The sequence below is a fragment of the Mustela erminea genome, chromosome 3, assembly GCF_009829155.1.
Source record: "Mustela erminea isolate mMusErm1 chromosome 3, mMusErm1.Pri, whole genome shotgun sequence".
NCBI lineage: Eukaryota > Metazoa > Chordata > Mammalia > Carnivora > Mustelidae > Mustela > Mustela erminea.
The window spans coordinates 151,610,381-151,630,960 of record NC_045616.1 but is presented as its reverse complement, the minus strand read 5'-3'; the positions used below and the strand labels follow the sequence as shown (position 1 = coordinate 151,630,960).

The 20,580-nt window shown below is 42.0% G+C and overlaps 1 protein-coding gene across 1 annotated transcript in view; it reads right to left on the bottom strand.

Annotated features, from left to right (window-relative positions):
- Positions 1-979: 979 nt before the first annotated feature.
- The window catches only part of MARCHF11 (membrane associated ring-CH-type finger 11), a 100,565-nt gene continuing 80,964 nt past the window's right edge, over positions 980-20,580 (bottom strand). Inside the window, exon 4 of the mRNA XM_032334977.1 lies at positions 980-1,521. Coding sequence (XP_032190868.1) covers positions 1,199-1,521 — 323 coding nt within the window. The 3' untranslated portion in view covers positions 980-1,198. The remainder of the gene's footprint in view (positions 1,522-20,580) is intronic.

Below are 20,580 nucleotides of genomic sequence, written 5' to 3'. Positions count from 1 at the left end.
AGCATTTTATTTCATATGCTTTAAAATCTAATCATCAATTACTTCAAATGACTTACGTGTTCCACTCCTGTTTCTAAGGAAAGCATGACTGCCTGCCTCTTCATTTATCCTGTCATTGCTCATTAAACTGTGCCATTTCCCTCCATTAGGAGGATTAAAAGGTGGAAAATCTCCAGGTGCCACTAGTTAGCAAAATGTTCCTGGCGAATCAATAGCCTCATTTTTCTTTTCCTCTTTTCATTTAAAAATACTTATCTAGCAAAAGAGAAACATTTCTCGCTGCTGGTGAATATATTTCCAGGGACTTCATTAAACCAAGTAATAGAATCAGTGTTTAAATGATTAAGTAGGTATATAAGCTTTTACAAAAAGAAAATCTAATTAAGATAGGGCTCACAGAAATCAAGACACCAATAATTAACCCAAGTGACTATGATCGGTCTGTAAGAGGTTATGCAAATGTGAGGCAGTGTTACTATTATGCACGAGCAATGACGCAATGTGTTGGTGGGTTTTAGGGCTCGGAGTATCCAGAGTGCCTGCCTCCTTGTATGTAACACAGTACGTCATACATACAGGAGTAAAACTATTTTTTTTTCCATTCATCTTTAACTTTTTATAAGCTCTCTGGGCTGTTTCAGAAACTAGAAAACAGGCCAACATTCCTAGAACTTGTATTCCTGGTGACAGATTATTTCAACCCAGCAAAAAAGTCCCGCTCACATTTACCGATAAACACGAGGCACACAGAGGGCCAGTACGCAGCGTCGCATCGCCGGTTAGCGCTTTCGCACCTGCCCACAGAGTTCCAAACTCTTTCCCGCCAGTAGCATGCCTGAAAAACTACACAGGGAGCAAAAAGTTTGACAAAAATATATTTAAAACAAGCAAGAAAAAATAGTTTCAGCCTTAAGGATAACTTTCATCATTCTTTTAACCAAGTAGAGTTAAATTATACGTAAAATGATTTCAAGTACCAACTTATAAAAGATGGGATAAGTCAGAAAACAAAGAACCAGAGTACTCTTTTTTTTTTTTTTTCAGAAAAATGTATTTGCAATTCAAATGTTCATATAAAAAGCATAAATTTTAAAAAGTTCATAGATGTGTGTTTTTAGAAGTGCTATGGTTTTGCCATTCATTGCAATTACATTCCAAAATGTGCAGGGTGGTCTGCACCACGCCGTCTTACACTGTGTCACACAGAAGTCACTCTCATCACAACCTCCCCTGAGCTATTATCCTCTGACAAATCTTCATGGGGCCTCATCCGATTGAACAGATGCAGCAACACGTAGCCACACTGGAACCTCGGGGAGGTTAACTGCGTTGGGTGGACCAAGTTCCTGTTCCGCAGAGCCGTCAACGGCAGCCATAAAGTCCTGCTTGTGGAAGACTCTCCCCGGCTACTTTCTTCGATATCTGTGGCTTTATCGTAATTTAATACATCCCAGTGTAAGTTAACAGCTCGCCAGCGCTTAAATACTCTGTAAACTGCAGCTCCTTCATGGACAATGAGACCTAAAATTCATGGAAAAATAAAAAAGGCCCGTCATGATCAAAAAAGTTAAGAATGTTGTTTTATACACAGGTAAGGGATTGAAAAAAAATAGTCAATTCTCTGTTACTCGTCATCGTCAAAAAACACGGTATCCTAACTTCTCAAATATTATGGCTAATGGTAAGCTACTTTCCAGATTACATAGGAATAATCAGTCTCCAAAGAATAAGGACACTAACAAGCACAGAGCAAAGTTCTCATGAATATAATTAACTTGCCTCATTACGGCTGAGAACATACCTTGGGCACGTACATTGCCGTAAGAGAATCATTAGGGTTATTGATTCATTCATCATCTCTGACTGCCCACTGTGGGCCAAGAAACGTACTGGGGACTTTGGTCTCAACTGGTAATTTAGGAAAGAAATACATATTCAAGTCATTACCATCTTCCCAGTTCCTAAAACAATGTCTGACACACAGGAGGTATGACACACGTTTTTCTTATTTTTATTTTCTTCAGTAATTCAACAAAAATGTATGTAGCACCGACTTGAGAGTTTCCTGCATATTACACTTCAGTGAGTTTTCACCATGAGCCCATCCCCCATTTTACAAACAAGGAAGGAGCTCCAGAGCAGACAACGAGTAGCCGTGGACGAGGGTTTCAAACCCAGCCAGGCTCGTTCTAGAGTCCTTGCTCTTTGTTGCCATACAGTAAATGGGATGATTACACATTTCTGAGACAGACTCTCAGGAAAATAAACAAGGTCAGGGATCGTAAACTGGCAGCCTGTAACTGGGACACCAGGCTCCATTTCTACCATCCTGCCCAGATGCCACCACACCCTGCATTTTTCAGTTACATTCAGCCTGGTCCAAGAGCTTTTGAACTGGTGACCGCTCACAAAAAGAAATTCCTCGGGGAGGTCCCTTCATTTGAGAATCGAGAAGGAACTCGACTTTATGAGACTCAAATTCCACTGAAAGTCGGTAGAGAGATCAGTAAGCGTCTTTCTTAGATGGAAGATGGCACGTAAATACGGCACATCAGGAGCGCCCGAGTGGCTCAGTGGGTTAAGCCTCTGCCTTCGGCTCAGGTCATGATCTCAGGGTCATGATCTCAGGATCCTGGGATCGAGCCCCACAGCGGGCTCTCTGCTCAGCAGGGAGCCTGCTTCCCTCTCTCCCTCTGCCTGCTTCTCTGCCTGCTTGTGATCTCTATCAAATAAATAAATAAACTCTTAAAAAAAAAATGTTGGCTACAGGCACTGTTTAATTAAAACTGAGCAGATCTACCTGCCAGTATTTAGATCTTAGAGTACAGAGCCTAGAGAAACGCTCACAAATGAGAACAAGGAAGTGTGCTAAAAATGTTTACTATGTAGCGGCGCCTGGGCGGCTCAGTCGGTTAAGTGTCTGATTCTTCGTTTCAGCTCAAGCCCTGATCTCAGGGTCATGAGATTGAGCCCTGCATCAGGCTCTGTGCTCGGACAGGGCACTGGGGCGGGGGGTGGTGGGGGAGAGTGGGAGTGGATCCGTTTGAGATTCTCTCTTGCCTCTCCCTCTGCCCCTACCCCCTTCTCTCTCTCTCTCTCTCTCAAATAAATAAATCTTTTAAAAAATGCTTATTCCATAATCATTTGCATTTGAGGGGGAAAATCCCAAACAATCTCAAAGTGCATTCTAAGAAGAATGGATCAACTGTATTATGTGGCTCATTGGATCACAGCCACACAAGTGAAGGGAACAAGGTCACATGCACAAAGATGGAGAAATCTTAAAATATTGAGCAGAAATCTCAAAGTCACATTAAAAAAAAACAAAAACTGAAAGTTTCAGAAAGAAATGATGGGGTTAGTAAATCATTGTTAATTAAAAAGCCAATAGTGAATCTAAAGTATACTTGAGATTTAGTATACTTTATACTTTTATAAAGTATACTTTAGTATACTTTATAAAAGTATAAAAACATGCATAAAAATAATAACCATGAAAGACATGATGGTGGGGAGCTAAGAAAAGAAATAAGGTCCAGGAGAGGCTTCAAATAGGCTTTCTAATCTCTAATGTCACTTTTTTTTTAAATTTTGGGGATGGAGATGTGGTTGCTCAACATATTCTGTATACTTTTTTCTGCCTGAATAATTCATATGTTAAAAAATTCAGAGAACTTATTAGGAAAATTTACCCAAGATGTACTGAGGGACAGACAACTAAAGTAGTGGCGACAAATAGGGAGGTTAGCACATTGCATGTGGAGAGCAGAGTGGAAACAGTAAGGAAAATCTAGAGGGACAAAGTAATACACTTGCCAGATTTTAAAAAAGTTGATAGAAATAGTAATGTGAGAAGCAGGAAGAACCAGAGTCTCACATTTTTAAGGCTGCATAAATGGGTGATTAAAAGGATGATAGTTATCTTCCCATAGCTACAATAAGTGAGGGTTTTGAACATGGTTTTTTTTGAGAGGATTACTTCATTTTTTTGTCAATTGAAACAATGACAGGTAGGTGATGGAGATACCCAGTTTTTGTTTTTGTTTTTAAATCACAACTGTCTAATACTAGAATTTAAGTTTTATATCGCTCCCTTCCCAGGAGATAAGCTTCTGACACATGTGGCTTTAAAGTATTCCAAGGATGTGAACATAGGCCACTAAAACAAGCATGTGGTCCAATAAATAAAAATAGATAATTGCAGAATATCACCAAAATAATGAGAAGGAATGGAAACTTCTGTTAATCATACCAAGTGCAAAAATTGTGTTTTGGTCAGCTTCATTTCCTAAGGAATGACTGACAAAACTGATCAGATATTTTTTGGGAAACAGCCAGAATTAAAAGAAAGACTACCAGATATTAATTGATGATTCTATTATTAGCCTTCTGATATCTCTGTGGGCCATGATTTAACGTTTCTGGCTCCATGTTTCCTCATTAAAACACAATCAGAGTACCTAATCTATACTTTCAGCAGGATAGTATGAATATAAATTGAAATTCATCAATTATAAAGCACTCAAATTTCCTCGAGATGGTGGCTCTATAAACACAAGACATTATTATTAACTAAAAAGTCAATAGTGAATCTATGTGGTGAGAAACATTCAGTCACACGAATCACAAAACCATTACAGCTTGCAACAGGTCCATTCTGGGGGATGGCTTCACCCCAGGAAACCACTCATTTCACAGGACCCTATTCTTCTTTTATTGATTTCCTTTAAGGGGCCACAAATCAGATCATTTACTAGAGCGTATAGTCACTTTCTGGGAATACATTCCTGGTAGCCCTTTCCTAAATACATAAATGTACCCAATGTGCACAAATAAATGCCACAGGTCTTTATAGGACATTTTGAACGGAACTGAGAGAGTTACTTGAAGTTTTCACAAAGCCATAGTCCTCTTGAATTTCCAGCTCCACGTGCTGCTTCTTAATTGCATTTCAAGTTATGAATGATGCTTAGATTTTGTTTTATTCCCCCATGAGCGTTTGGAATTATTCCTTGCCCTTTAGGAGCTTAAAGTTTCCTGAAACAGGAGAATGCACTCCACCCCCAAGTTGTCTTCTGGAAGGTACATTTCCCCCTTTCTTCTCTGAATCTTCTAGAATCACAGCAAATGCCTTTTGTTCTTGATGTAATGAGAACATATGGCTACTCCCAGCACTTAAATTCAAGAGTAAGGATTCATTTGACTTTAGCTCACAGGCTGAAAATCCAACAATTAAAAATCATGCTGCCATACTTCCTTACCGATGATCTTGTCTCCTCCTGTTTCACAACTGAGAAACTCACTTCCTCTAGTAGCTTCACTATCTGAGCAACACCTCAAATTAAGCTTTAAATGAACTTGTCACCTTGATATTTCAGGTCATATAAGAATAGGCTTAGATTTATTCTTAGATTTATATTTTTCATCTGAGCCACCAGACATGAAAGGAAAAGCAATGATAATTTCTGTAAAATTTAAATATTAAATATTTTAGGATACTTGCTACATTATTAATAGCATGGATGTCCACAAGGTAGGATTCATAGGAATTTGGGGTTTTGAGAGTTCAGTAATTATGTGTGTGTGTGTGTGTGTGTGTGTGTGTGTGTGTGGTTATCATTTCCCTGCCAGTAACATTTAACTAGAGCACCATTTTATTGATGTGCAAAAGGAACACTTTTGTTAGGGAATAATCTTCTTTAAAAAGAGCAAGTTTAAATGTTTCTGGTTTCACTGAAATTAAAGCACAGTATTCGTGTATAGGTAAAATATCTTCCAAATTTGTAAGTGGTGTGTTGGTTGAAATTCTTATATAGTAGTAGAAAATGAATTACCCAAAGAAATGATGGGGGAGACTATCCAGGTACATATATGCTCACACACGTGTGCACACACACACACCACTTGTTCGTGTCTATTTCAATACAAACAAGTGATGTGTTATAATGAACAGAGACTTGCCAAATTTATAGTCAAAAACAAATTTTGATATTAACAACCAAACTACCGATCAAAACATTTCATTTCTTGTGTTACCTGTATCAGCTTTTGTTCAAATAAGTTTGGTTGTTTTTCAAGACTTAAATTTTTATCAAGGATCTGTTTTGTGCCAAGCATTGTACTAAGTGCTTTATTTGCATGATTTTCACTTAATCTTGACATCGACTCTACAAATAGATACCGTGATTGAACAATTTCATGGTTGAGGAAATTGAGACATGGAGAGATTTAATAACTGTTGAAGCCCTAATCCTTCATGTGATGGTATTTCGAGGTGGGACCTTTGGGAGACTTATTAGAGCTATTTTAAGTCATGGGGGGAGGCTTTCATGATAGGATTAATGCCTTTCTGTAAAGTGGAAGAGACACCAAGAAAAGGCCATGTGAGGACACATGAGAATGACAACCATCCTCAAACCAAAATGAGAGACCCAACTAAACACTGAACATGCTGCCATCCTGACCTTGTACTTCCCAGCCTTCAGAACTGTAAAAAAATAAAAGTCCTTTGTTTCAGCCATCCAGTCTGTGGTATTTTGCTATAAAGGCTTGAACAGACAAAGACAGACCATGTAGATCTACAACACCCTCATTTAAAATATGAGTAAATTAAGCCTTGGAGACTGTGATTTGGGCGAAGTTATATAATTAGCTGCCATTTTTAATATCCTTGTGTGTCACTGACACTGTTATATCTCTAAGAGGCCCAATGAAATAGCCCTTTCCTCATCTCCCTACCCACAGGAAGAAAGTTGTTGAGGGCAACACTACGTTGCTGAGAGCCTCATCTGGGAAGCTGCATCCACCCTGAGCTTTCCCAAGAAGTACAAGGTCCACAAAGGGATAAAGGCTAAAGCCCTGTGTGCTGTTCAACCAAAACGACCTTTGCGAGAGCTGAAGAATTTGCAACACACAGCAGATATTTGGCCAGAAAAGGCTCTTGACTGTGAAAATTCCAAGATTTCTAGATTAAATTTCACCACCGTCCACTGCCAAGATTTCTTTCGGTCTCTCTCCCTCTCTCCCCACCTCCCACAGTGAAATTTACACATACTCTACAAAATACAACCGGTGTCATCCTGAGAAGTCAGTGTGCACCAGAAGCAGACCGGGGACTTTGGGTCCCATTTAATCCCACTTAAGAACAGTTTAGAGTCAATCTCATAAAGTAGACCCATGTTTGACCCCTTAATTTCCATTACTCGAAGACCAGAGCATGGTTGTTCAAAGAGTATTAACTAAATAATACTGTGGTCAAAGATACCCTTTGTTGCATGATCTTTGATAGAGTGTCATAAAATACATTAATCTTCCTGGTGTATTTTCCCAACCTACCCCAAATTTAAATGCTCAACAGTTATGGAGACTTAGATGTGACTATACAGGCAAACACTTTAAAACTCACTCCCCCATGGGGCACCTAAGTGGCTCAGTTGGTTAAGTATCTATCTTAGGCTCAGGTCATGATCTCAGGTCATGATCTCAGGTCATGATCTCAAGTTGGTGGGGAGGTGGTTGGTGGGGGGGGGGTCCCTGCTCAGCGGGGAATCTGTTTCTCCCTCTGCTACTTCCCCACTCGTTATGGCTCTCTTTCAAATAAATAAAATCTTAAAAAAAAAAAAAAGTCATTCTGCCATTGTTGAATCTTGTTAATATGAACCTTGAAGAAATAATCATGAGTGATTCTTTCTTTGTACACTGAATGCTTTTTTTTTTGAACTGAACTATATGCACAGCTTAAAGAAAAAAACAAAAGTGCAAAAATATAAAACTTACAGAGATGAAGACTGAAAGATGATATAATAGATACCGTCCCTGAAGTCCCTAGATTCACAACACAAGGCCATCATAAACTGATATCTTAAAAGTCAAGTCTCTGGGACCTACAATGTCCTGATTATATATGGGGATTTTTGTGAAAATGTATTTCCGGTGCTGCCCATATCAGAACAAATAATGTTAAGAAATAGCCCACATAAAATGCACTTACAACTAAAAAAGATGAGTTGATTTTTCCATTGTTGAAATTAAATTATATATATATATATGTCATTCTGAGAATATATTAATTCATAGATTTAAGTTGAGAATGTCAGGCTCATCATGAGAGCATAAAGTCCAGGGACTTAAACACTCAAACTATTGGTAAAATCTTCTGTGAAAGAAATGTAATAAGAATAAGAATTACTCACAAACTTCCCACAGCACAAAAACTCTTGCAACTAGAGGCTGGCTAATTTCCAAATACTGATGACCTGACCCACCCTGCCCCAAAGCAGAGTACACAAGAGTACCCATGGGGAAAAGATTATTACAATAGTGAAGACCCTGAGTGATTGCTCCTCTCGGAGTTCACAAAAGAAAACTGATGGTGTCTGTCCTATGACCCTGTCACTCTCCCTGTCCTCCTGTCTGCTCAGTGAAGTCCAGTCCTCAGGCTGGATGCAAAGAGCACACGGGCGCTAGATCTTCCGTGTTGATGATGTCACCACCTGGTGACTGAACAAGATGGCAAAGCCAAATTTTAATAAGGAATATAATAGTTTACTAACTGGCAGGGAATGAAGCGCACTCTTTTCCAAGAGGTCCCGACAAGGGTTGAATTTGTTTCTTTTTTGTTGTTGTTGTTTATTTGTTTATTTATTGTTTCTTGACCTGCTATTCCTATTTCAGTTACTGACCATCCCCCAAGTCAGTTAGGCTAAAACCTTGGAATCGCTTAAGCTCCTCAGTCCTCTTGCACTAAATTCTGCTCATTCTATCTTCTGAGCAAATCTGTGATAAAGCTGTAAGAAAGAGACTTCTCTGGAATGATCCACTCTCCTACATTTTCACGATGAACTATTATTAAACATCTACAAGGTCCAAATTCTCTCATAATTTCTTCTCTGGCCCACTCAAAATTAACCCTTCTCTCCTACCTTCTACCTCACCACAAAGGAAATACCTGCACTGTTTTCCTTATTACCTGTACTGGAATAATTTTTTTCTATGCCCATGACCTCAATCAGCCAGGTGCTCCCTGAGGACAGGAGCCCAACTCCTACTTCAATGTTTGAAACACAGCAGAAACTCAAAAATCTTCCCTGAATGAGAAGGAATGAGAAAGAGAAGAGTAGCCATCACTGGGATTTAAGGGGTGACAAGGGTCAACTTAAGTCTAGTCATGATGGTGCCATGAACACAAAATTAAAGTATTGTTCTTTAAAATCGTGAAGCACTACCTTAAGATATCAAACTAAGACACTGGGACATGCGACATGCACTCCAAGACTAGAGATGAAAAAGGCTTAGGAATCGAGGCCCATGTTTCATACATAGATAAGCATATGTATGCCTACACGCAAACACACACACACATACGGCCTGGCAGGGGCTAGAAGAGCTCAAATCCTTTGCAAGGACTTATTTTCAGTCCCAGTAAACTGTAGCCGACCCCTCCATGGTGTTGTACCCTTGTCATCAAATATCTCCCCACATCCAGCAGTCACAAACCCAGCTAGTCACAAAAGGACTACACTCGGGCCTAAGGCATAAGAGGTCAATGTGGATTCTTCTCTGCTATGTCCATGCAAAACAGGGAACATAAAAGAGATTGTCCATTCATTTGACTATCTGCTGTTCTAAGCCAATCCGTCAATCGTATTTCTTTTCTTAGTAGATAGGAGATTCCCAATTTTTCAATGACTAGCCCTGCCTCTCAAATCTACCTCTGGCATAGTCACAGAACATTCCTCAAAAGCTGCAGATTTTGTTACATGTTACAAAACACATGATATGTTCATTTTCTAAAGGATTAAGAGAATTCACAGGAGAGAAGAATTGTTATATCATCTAAGTTTCTACCCAAAAGTGTCTGTGAAAAAAAGTCACCTATGGACATGATTGTTTCAATAAAAGAAATGAAGGAATAAGCCCACTGCCCTAAGAGATGACAAAGATATCCTAGAGTCCTCCTATATCTGGGAGCATGGAATAGAACTAGTTTAATTTCTGCTGAATACAACTTCAAATCTGTCCTTCAAGTCATGAGCAGATGAAACACCTTGCAGCAACGGGGTGATGTCATCTATCACAGCAATCAGCAGTGGACGTAGTCACTGAATTTCAAAATTAGAAAATACTGGGTATGATTTCATCTAATCCCTTTGTTTTGGGGCATGAGGACTCTGAGGCCCAGAAAAGTGACATGGCTTGCCGAAGGGTCCATAGTTAGTGCTAGAGCCCAGGATCAGAGCCAGACCTTTGATGCCTAGTCCAGTGTGCTTTATACTCTGCAAGGTCTCAGACCTCAGGAGCCATCCTTGGCCAATGTCAGTCCACACTAGTGTCTCCTTGGCCCAGGAGATATTATATCATGAAGGAGATAGAATCACAGTCTCTTCAGGAACACCCAAAGCTGGGATAAATGGTAAATTCTGCTCTGGTCTTTATCTTAAAGAGTACACTGTAGCACTGGGAAGGATTACAGTGACCCTCACAATTTATAGAAGTAACTCTGCAAACCCCAGCAGAGCAGTATGGGGTTCAAACCCTATCAATGTCCATTTTATGTATTAATTAAAGGTTTTAGAATTGGGGATCTACTTTGGTAGATTTCCAGTTCTTTCCCCCACATTCTAGTATATGGACTGAACACAGATCTTTTGTTTTTCTTAAGTAGGCTCCAAACTGAGATCGAGAGACAGAGGCTGAAAGGACTGAGCCACACAGGTGCCCCCGAGCAAACACAATTCTTAGGAGACTGTTAGTGGGCTTTTCCTAGTAGCACGTAGAAACCCAGCTAATTTAATTTGCCTTCTTCTCCAATGGACAAACTGTCTACTGCAAACTCAAAGAACATGATTTTATTCATCTCTAGAGCAAAGCATGTATGTATTAGCTGTTCTATTTTTCAGGACTAGAACAATACTTAAAAAGATCTAAACTAAAATATCCAGAGCCTGTTTATCTTTAGGACTGTAATGGGCTACTTCATCTTTGTTGGCTTTGTATTTTCATTTCTTTTAAATCGTATAGGCAGTGGGTAAAAATTCCGAACAGAAGCAACCACCTAAACATAAATAAAATTTCTAACTCTTTGATTTCATTCATGCAACCTCAGTAAGGTTTTTTTTAATCAAAAGTATTAGTGGATTTTTTAACCTGAATATTAAAGTGCTCAGACCTCAGCTTTCCCTAATATTCTGTGACCTAGCAACAAAATTCAAGGTTTCGATGTGATTCTTCACATATGTAATTCTTATTTGGAAATTGTCTCACTCAGATCAGTGGAAAGTGATTGCTCTTGGAATGCTGTATTAAGTCTTTCCTATTCTCTACTAGTATTTCTCTCTGTTCTGTATGGCTCTACTAATTTAGAATACACGAGTAAAGGTTTCACAAAATGGCTACATTACTTTGGGTTTGGGAGGAAATTTTTTTTCCCCATTCCTGATCTAAATTCAGCTCTCCCCTCCCTCAAAAAGGTATTTATTCCCATTGTTAGCCTCAGGTGTTTGAGACACCAACTGATGGTGGTTTCACTTCCTGAATAAACAATATCATCTTGCAAATGAACCATTCAAGCTCAGCATACATGAAGGGGTATTTACTAAATAATAAATAGAATTAACTGAATCACATAAATATTTTGACACGGGCTCTGGAGGACAAGGTCTGGATTCCAGTCTCGGGACCCTCTTCCACTCTGTGTGACCTTGGGTGGAGGTGGTGAGGGTGTCCTCCTTAATGGTGCCTCGAGTGCTTTCATCTCTGAGACAGAACAGCAACTGCACTTACACCTGGCGGGAGAGTGTCGTGAAGATGAAATGGGAAATCTAAGGAAAATCCTTTTGTATAGTACTCGGATTAGAAAATAAAATCTGAGCCATTATTACAGTGTGGTCTTTAAAACCTTGTTCCTGCCTACTGGCCCCAGGCCCCCAGCCTCTGCGCTGCGCATGGACGCATCATCAGAGGAGGGATCATATTCACATTTTCTTTGGTGAATAAAGCTCTTGGCTGCAGAACAGCCTGGGGCCAGGAGATCCAGAGAGAGGCAGGTTCGGAAGACCCATCTCCAGGATTTTAGGCTCAGGAGCTGCCTCTTCATATCATGGTTCCCTCTGCCACACAATTGACTCTGATCTCTCCTCCCAGGAGAACTTCTGGTTCTGAGCCGGGGGCCTCAATACCAACTCTGTCTCCCACAGGCCTAGGGACATACTTGGATCCCTCAAAGGCTGCTTGGCTGTGCAGGAGCCTCACGCATTTAAATTCCCACAGCTCTTCTTCCAGAAAACAGTAAAGCACGCAAAAGAAGGGGTGAAGTTGCACAAAACACGTGTGATCACGTGAGCACACAGGGTAGCCACGAAGGCAGCCCCTCCTGGCCCCTTGACCACTCTCAACCATCCCCGGTGCTCTGTCCCCTGGTTCCCGGGCCCCTCGGCCCTCTTGACACACACGACTTGGTGTTTCAGGCTGTTGTGGATGACCCGACCACGACCTGAGGTGCAGGACCTTCGCCCTCCACTGCGCACCCTTCACTCCAGCCTGGGCCCTTCCCTTCCAGAAACTGCTCCAGCTGCAAGCTTCGGGACTCTCCCACCGGGTGCCAACAGCCACTGCCTCCCGGGCTTTTTAATCACTTTCTTAATCTCTGCGCGCCCTCCTCCACCTTCTGAAGGCCAGGCCCCTGGACAGCACATTCATTCCCCATCGGCCACTTCTTTCTGGCTTTGGTTCCTTCCCCAGCACCAAGAAGACACCGCCTCCCCCTCACCCCCGACCCCGGAATCACTCTCCCAGCCCTGGAGATGAAAGTCAAGACCACCAGCAATGCTCGGCTCTCTGCAACTCTGCACAAACCCCATCTCAGCCCAGCCTCCAAGTTCACCTCTCTCCACTTGCTCCTTGTCCCCAGTGAGTGAAAAATAGAGCCACTAGGCCTTGCAAGTCACGGCCACCCTCATTCCAGCCTCCAGGGGGCGCTCTATCTTGCCCAGGGCAGGGACCAAACCCCTCACCCAGCATTGATTTTCATTTTTAATGTTCCCCTCAGACGCTTTCCCACACTGTGCCTTGACCCTACTACCAACTTGAGTGAGAACGGGGGTCTTCTGCCAGGAAGCCCTTCAACTTGTTCTCCAGGAGCAGTACAGTCAGCCACGCCCCGCCATGCCTCCTCTCTGCCTTCTAGCCCTTCTCAGGGGCACCACGCCCCTCCTGAGCAAGGTCAACCCCTCCCCTGAGTACTGGGGGCCAGTTCTGCGTTCACATAGGCATCAAGCTGTTCATTCTTCAATCTTTCTCTGGTTTCTTCTGGATCTTTCTTCTCAGCATTTATCCCCGCCTGGCTCTACCATTAAAACAAATAAACAGGAACTTCTTTCAATTCCACACCCAACTCCAGGTTCTGCCCTCATTTGACTGTGTCCTTGTTCAGCCAAGATTTGTGAGCCTACATTCTGAGCCCCCTTCTGCCCGTCCCAGCCACTCTCAGCCACCATAACCTTTGTGTCCAGTCATCCAACACCCACACTACCAAATACAGTGAGTACATTTTGGCTTCATTCACCGATTCTCCTGGCACCCAACACTACTGGCATGGTGCTCCCCTTCCCCAAAGTTCCCTCCTTCCTCCTCACCTTGTCTGACCCACTTTTTTCTCCCCTAAGTCATGCCCACTGCCTGTTCTTTGAGTCTCTGTGTTCCTCAAACTGCTGTTCATCTTGCCGAGACCACTTTTCCCTGCAGACTGAGGTTTCGACTACCACATGTCCATCTCCAGCTCAGATTTCTACCCTGTGCTCCAGACTCCTATCTCCAGCCACTTCCTGGCTGGTCATTTCCACCTGATTCTTCAGAACTTCTGCAAAAAGAAAATGCTCAAACAGAACTTATCATCTTTTCCTCCCATCTGCCAATCAGACTCTTTGAATTATACCTGATGGCCCCTCTCCTATACCCTCGCATTTCCGCCCAGCCTCCACGGATTTCATCGCCGTTATCTTGTGACCAACCTCTTTGAATTCCAGCGGCTGTCTATCTACATTAATGATGGGCCTAAACCTTGCCTGGCTTATTATCTTCTTGCTTTCCTAGCATGTCCTCTGAGTCGACCACCCCGTTCGGCCCCGCCCCCACCCCCACCTCCAGAGCTCGATCTTTAACATCACGCTGCCCAATCATGTGCAGCGGACCACCCTCCAGGGCTTCTCTGAGCTTTCTGGGTTGGGTCCCACACCCACGCCCCACCCACAGGATCCCTCCGGACGATCAGACCTCATTTCTTCTGCTACTCCCCCAGCAAGCATCTTTTGCTCTTGTCACACCCCATTCCCTAGGAGTCCTCCAAAATACACGTTTTCATGTGTCGACAGGCTCAGGCAGCTGCCTCTCTCTGGCCCCTTTCACGCTCTTCTTTAAAGCGTAGCTCAAATACACTAAAGTGTAGCTCAAGATTGCTTCCTCCCCATAGATTCTGCTGCCCCGTGAGGATGTCTAACCAAACTCCTCACACCTGCCTCACACGTATTTGTCTCCTGGCACCTTCCATTTCCCATTTCAATTGCTTATTTCCCTGTCTCTCGCCAGCAGCTGGAGAGCAGAGAACATGTTACATTCCAGGCTCCACAAACCCTTTCTGGAAAGGGCCAGACAGTAAATATTTAAGGCTATGTGAACATTATGGTCTCTCACTGACGAGATTGGAACTACTCATCGACAGCACATAAATGAATGGGTAGGTCTGTGTTCCAATAAAACGTTATTTATGGGCACTGAAATTTATATTTGATGTAATTTTCATATGTCACGAAATAATATTCTTCTCTCAATATTTTTTAAACCATTTCAAAATGTAACAACCATGCTTAGATCATGGGCTGTTCAAAAATGGGCAGTGGACCCTGTTCTATTAATACCTCTACCCTGCAGTCCAGGCGATAAACACAGTCAACACCCAGGAAATATTGGCTTCATACATGACTGGTGCCCCTTCAGCTCTGCTGTCCCCAGTCGAGAGAGACAGCTGAAAGGGTCAGCTTTTCTCGGGAGGAAATAGAAGTCAACAATATGAGCATGTTTGGTCTGTTGCTCTGCTAACTATTCAACATTTCTCCAAAAGAGCTTAAACTTTACAAGGTCAAAGGAGAGAAGGCAATGGCTTGTGTTTTCTCCCCCATGAGGAGGCCTAAAGAGTTAATTTGCTTTGAGGGTCCATTTCAGGTGCTATACTGAAGGACAAGTAGCAAAAACAAGTCCTTCTATTCTATTTCCTGGGGTTTAAAGGCAGCAATGTCTCTAATAATCAGCCATGATCATGACCTTTAGAGAAATTCGTAAACTTCAGTATCATTAAGGCATAGAAAAGCCTTTAATTTGTACCTCCAGAGTGAAGTGATAATAATGGAGTACTTCTCAAAACATAGAAAAGGTGAAGGTTTGTTTTTCCTCCGACAGTTCTGAGTTACAAAGCTCCACTCTGCTCCTCCCCTGACGGGCCTGACCGTGATGTGCTGAGAAGCGAGAAATGTAGGGACCAGAGGACGGACTCCTGCTTCGGACTCTGTCTAAAGGAAGCCGTGGCATTTCCTGGGGCATGGTGCCTGCTCAGACACGCTCAAGTCAGGAAGGAATGATCGATGCTTACCAAGGAGTTCTACTCTATTTAAGAAATGATTCCATATTGAACCAACCTTGCAGCCCTGGAATAAATCCCACTTGGTCGTGGTGAATAATCCTTTTAATGTACTGTTGAATCCTATTGGCTAGTATTTTGGTGAGAATTTTCGCATCTGTGTTCATCAAGGATATTGGTCTATAGCTCTCTTTTTTGATGGGATCCTTGTCTGGTTTTGGGATCAAGGTAATGCTGGCCTCATAAAATGAGTTTGGAAGTTTTCCTTCCATTTCTATTTTTTGGAACAATTTCAGGAGAATAGGAATTAGTTCTTCTTTAAATGTTTGGTAGAATTCCCCCGGGAAGCCGTCTGGCCCTGGGCTTTTGTTTGTTTGGAGATTTTTAATGACTGTTTCAATCTCCTTACTGGTTATGGGTATGTGGACATTGGGGAGGGCATGTGCTTTGGTGAGTGCTGTGAAGTGTGTAAACCTGGTGATTCACAGACCTGTACCCCTGGGGATAAAAATATATGTTAAAAAAAAATTTAAAAATTAAAAAAAAAATGATGTATTGTATGGTGACTAACATAACACAATAAAAAATAAATAAATTATTTAAAAAATTAAAAAAAAAAAAAGAAAAAGAAATGATTCCAAACGAGCTAGCAGAGCATGCAAGTCTGGTAGCGGTCATGGGCATGGTGGTACTAGACCCAGCAGAGCGGCCGCCCTCCCAGACGGACCAGCCTCAGCCTGGGACGATGGTTGAATTGAATCCCAGAAAGGCTCTGGGCAAGAGTAGAAGGAGGCTTTTGTCCTCTCTGCATTAGCGGCTGGACCACGTTCTCCTCAGTAGCCAAACTGTGGCACTGCAGGGATACGGATGCCTCGTCGAGCCACCGCTCAGGAAATGGAAGCATTTCTTGGAGCAGAAGGGGCTGATCGTCTTTTACATCAGGAGGGAAAACTGTGATAGGAAGACTCAAAAAGGAATTACGGGGCTAGTCAAGTTCCCTAGTTATTCTGCCAACCGCTGTTTAAGCGGAGCAGCCTTTTCCACATGCCTTAGGAGTCAGGCAGATGCTTCCACATCAGCCTTTCCTAGGACACTGGACAGCCTCCAGCAATGCCATCTCCTACGATTGTAGGGGGCTTTCCTTCTGGGGCAGCCCGAAGTGCTGTCCACAGAAGGCTTTCCACAGCTCAGATCCCAGACTTGGGGGTGCTGGTGCTGGTGTGACTGGGGTGGGGGAGTATGAAAGGCTGGATCTGGGCTCCCAGTGTTCTATGATTTCAAAAAAAAAAAAAAAAGAAGAAGAAGAAGAAGAAGAAGAAGCTACATCTGTTTGGAGTCTTGCCATCAAACTTGCTGACAGTTTTGAACGGGGTGGGGCTCTGAGAAGAGGTTGTGGGGGTATCGGTGGCGGACATCTGTCCTCCCCACTTCCATAGAGGAAGCCCACCCAGTCATTCAGGATTCTAGGGTCATGGCTCTCCTGTTCCACCAGGCATCCTCAAGCCCTCTGTGCGGGACAGCGTCTACATGGGCCCCGAAGAACGTGAGGAATGGGACTGTTCCCGTGGTAACTACGTTTTTCACTCGGAAACTTTTGCTAGACTTTATATCTACCCATAGATAGTTTGTCTCTCTGCAATAACCCAAGGGTTATCTTTTTATGAACGTTTTATGAACTTTGCCTAAATTTCTCTTTAAACACACTTATCCATATGGTTGATGGTCCTACCTGACAACGCGAGAACCAAAGGCTCTACTGGGGTCTCCGGCAAACCCATTTTCTTTCTGCCCTATATTATGGCACTTTCCAACTTCCAATGCTAATTTCTTTCAAACTCCTTAAGTAAATATGTTGTTTTTCACTGAAACTCCTTCAGGAAATATTGTCAACTTCTGAATCATACTGAGAAGTGCCAGAGAGCATGGAAAATTTTAAACAAGAGAGATTCCAAAAGTCATTTATATTTTGCTTGGAATGCATTAGAATTCTTTTTCCCGAGTTGATTTACTTTCTTAATCATGCTTTGCTTATGCTAATTGGTTTATATTTGTGGAAAGCGAGCCACAGGAAGGAAGACAATCTAAAAGCATCATTTTAGGAACAAAACAACCCGGGCATGACCACTGGCCCTCTGCAGTGAGAAGAACTCATTTGTGGTCACCAAGAGTTGAATTATCCTGAAATTCTTGGACAAAATTCTTCACTTTTCCTCATACAATATCACAGAATCAGATAAGCTGCATTTTAAGCTCAGTGTCAGTAAAAGGTTCGATCACGTGTAACTTTAAGCTGCTTTGCCTACTGGGAAGAAAATAGCACAGTGAAGCAATATTGAAAGCAACAGAAAAATATTACCTTGGTTTTTAACATGTAAACATATGTCTCATATAATCAAAGACTGCAGGAATATGCAGCATTTATTTATCTGAAGTTCTATAATGAAATGTGAATATATTACCAATGGGTAACTCTACCTGGTTTATTTGAGTGTGCCCAAGAACCTTGAGCTAGACAGATCATCAAGTTATGAAAAACAGATTTTTCAAAACTAAGAGCTATAAAAATTCACATGAATTTTTTAAATTAATTAGATGGAGACTAGAGGAAAATAAAACCTGACATTGGAGGTATGAAATTTCTGCAGAAGGAGAGTTGTTTTTTTCCCCCACTACTGACTATAATTGGCACATGAAGGAAAAGTTATTTTGATCTGATCTTCATTCAAGTGTATATATCAGGTTATTTTTTAAAATTCCCTAATCTCTGCAGTTTTCAAAGGCAGGGCGACATAAGCAATCTTAGTATAGTTTACTGCATTATTTGAATGGAGCCCCAAGAGGGACTTCTGGTTCCCAGTGGGTCCGTGTGCGTGTCTCCTCCATCCAGTGTGCCTGTGTTTTAATCTGAGAAACAGAATAAGAGGGAAAACAGGCAATAGTAGCCTCAGTGCTTTAGCCACAGACCCAAGTGACAGAGGGAGGCAATTTTCCTAAAAGCAATTTCTGGGAGCCCTTTGTACATGAAAAAAGAGACAGAGAAGTGAACTCCTGGAGTGTTTCATGGTATCAGAGCTAGGAGAAACTGGTCCTGAGCGCATGTGTCGGGGAATGTGGGGTGTCTGAGAGGCAGTCATCTCTGACCTTGATCCTGTCTTCTGAATTCATGTTCAGGAAGAAGAAGTGGAGTACTTACAGGACAGAGCTAGTCTGGGCCCCTGCCCGCCACACCCCAAGAGACGCCAGGCAGGACCAGCTGCCCTAAGAGCAGGGGCCCCAACGTGGATGTTCTTATTTTCTTAAGGCAAAATTGCCCCGCAAACCTAAATAGTTGCAAGACAGACTTTAAAGAAAGCACTTAAATATAGCTCAAACTACCAATGAAAATGTCAAAAAAAACAGATATCCATTTTGGTCAAGGCGTGGGGGAATGGGAATTGTCATACAATGTGGGGAGGGCAAACTGGCAAAGCCTTTTTTAGAGAGCAAAAAATGGGGCAGGTACTTGTTCGTCAGCCCAGACTTTGTACTTCTTGGAACCTTGCCTACGGAAATACTCATTGGCACCATTGTTTCTAATGGCGAAGACTGGTAACAACCAGGATATCCATCAGTAGAAGAAAAGTAAACAGCTGTACATAACACAGGGAAAAATCTCTAGATCATGTCGTTGAATGAAAATGCTGATTTTTTAAACAATGAATAATATGATCCCGCTTATATTGAATTACCTATGTGTCTGTATCCCCACATGGATGTAAACCCAATAAAAAAGATCGGGCAGATACCAAAACACTGGGGAGCGGGAACCTTTCCGTAAAGGGGAGGACATAAGAGAAAGAGAAGTATGAGTGAAGTGGTCTTCTTTTAAACTTTATATATTCATTAAATGGGCTTATTTCAATACATAGATGTTTATACTACGTGGACAATTAAGAAATTTTTTTAAAAGAACAAAAGTGATCCAAGTTTTTAAATTTTATAAGCATATCTGGTCCCTTTCCTTGGTGTCTCAGGGAGGATCCAAACACTTTCCAGATACGCAGCTGGCACGAGTTTATAGTGTTAGTGAGATTAGACATAAGTACTGCTATTCCTATTTCAGGAATCCCACTGACCTAATGGGGTTTCAGTCTTATTTTGTTGCTTCAACAAGAAACAGGACTCACCTCATCAAGTTCTACCAGACACTGAAATGACTTGGTAACCTTGTAGAAGCAAGTTAATCACATGAATCCCTGTCCTCATGGCTGACTCCAGTCATTTTAGTCATCACTAAATGCCGTCTTCTTTGGAACAAGCTTCATCTGAATCTCACAACCAGTGAGAGTGACCGCCTTCTCTTTTCTCAGTGTGTGGAGCATGGAGGTCAGAACCAAATCCGGAGCCCACAGCCTCCTGCCACGCATTGGCTCTTCATTTCCCTTCGGGTTTGCTAATCTTCCTTTGTCCACTGTGCAAATCTCAGGAGGGAGCCAACATTCGGTGATTCGCCCTAAATGACTGCCCCGGGCTAACACAACTCAGTGATTTAAATCCTTTATATTAGTTCCCCTGGTACACAATCATAGTTGGAATGCCAGCTGTTTCAATATTTAAAAGAGCCCCCCAAGTGTAATATAAAGTTATCTCTTAGCATTTTGAGTTCCTGCAGACCCGGCCCCCTTTCGCGGCTCTCTGTCTACCTCTTGGCCTCCTACCGCACCTTTAACACATTTCTCTTAATCCTCTTCAATTCATTCTTACTTTCTTCATCTGTCTTGGTACAAAGCTTGTTATTTAGGAAATACAACCTATTTATACAGGTAAGGGGAACTGCGCTAATCAAACCCTTACACATTTAATTTGAATCATCATCTAGGATCTGTGCTGTCCAATACGATAGCCACTAGCCACAGGTGGCTATTTATTGAAATTTAAGCTAATTTAAAGAAAATTGACTTTAAAACTCAGTTTCT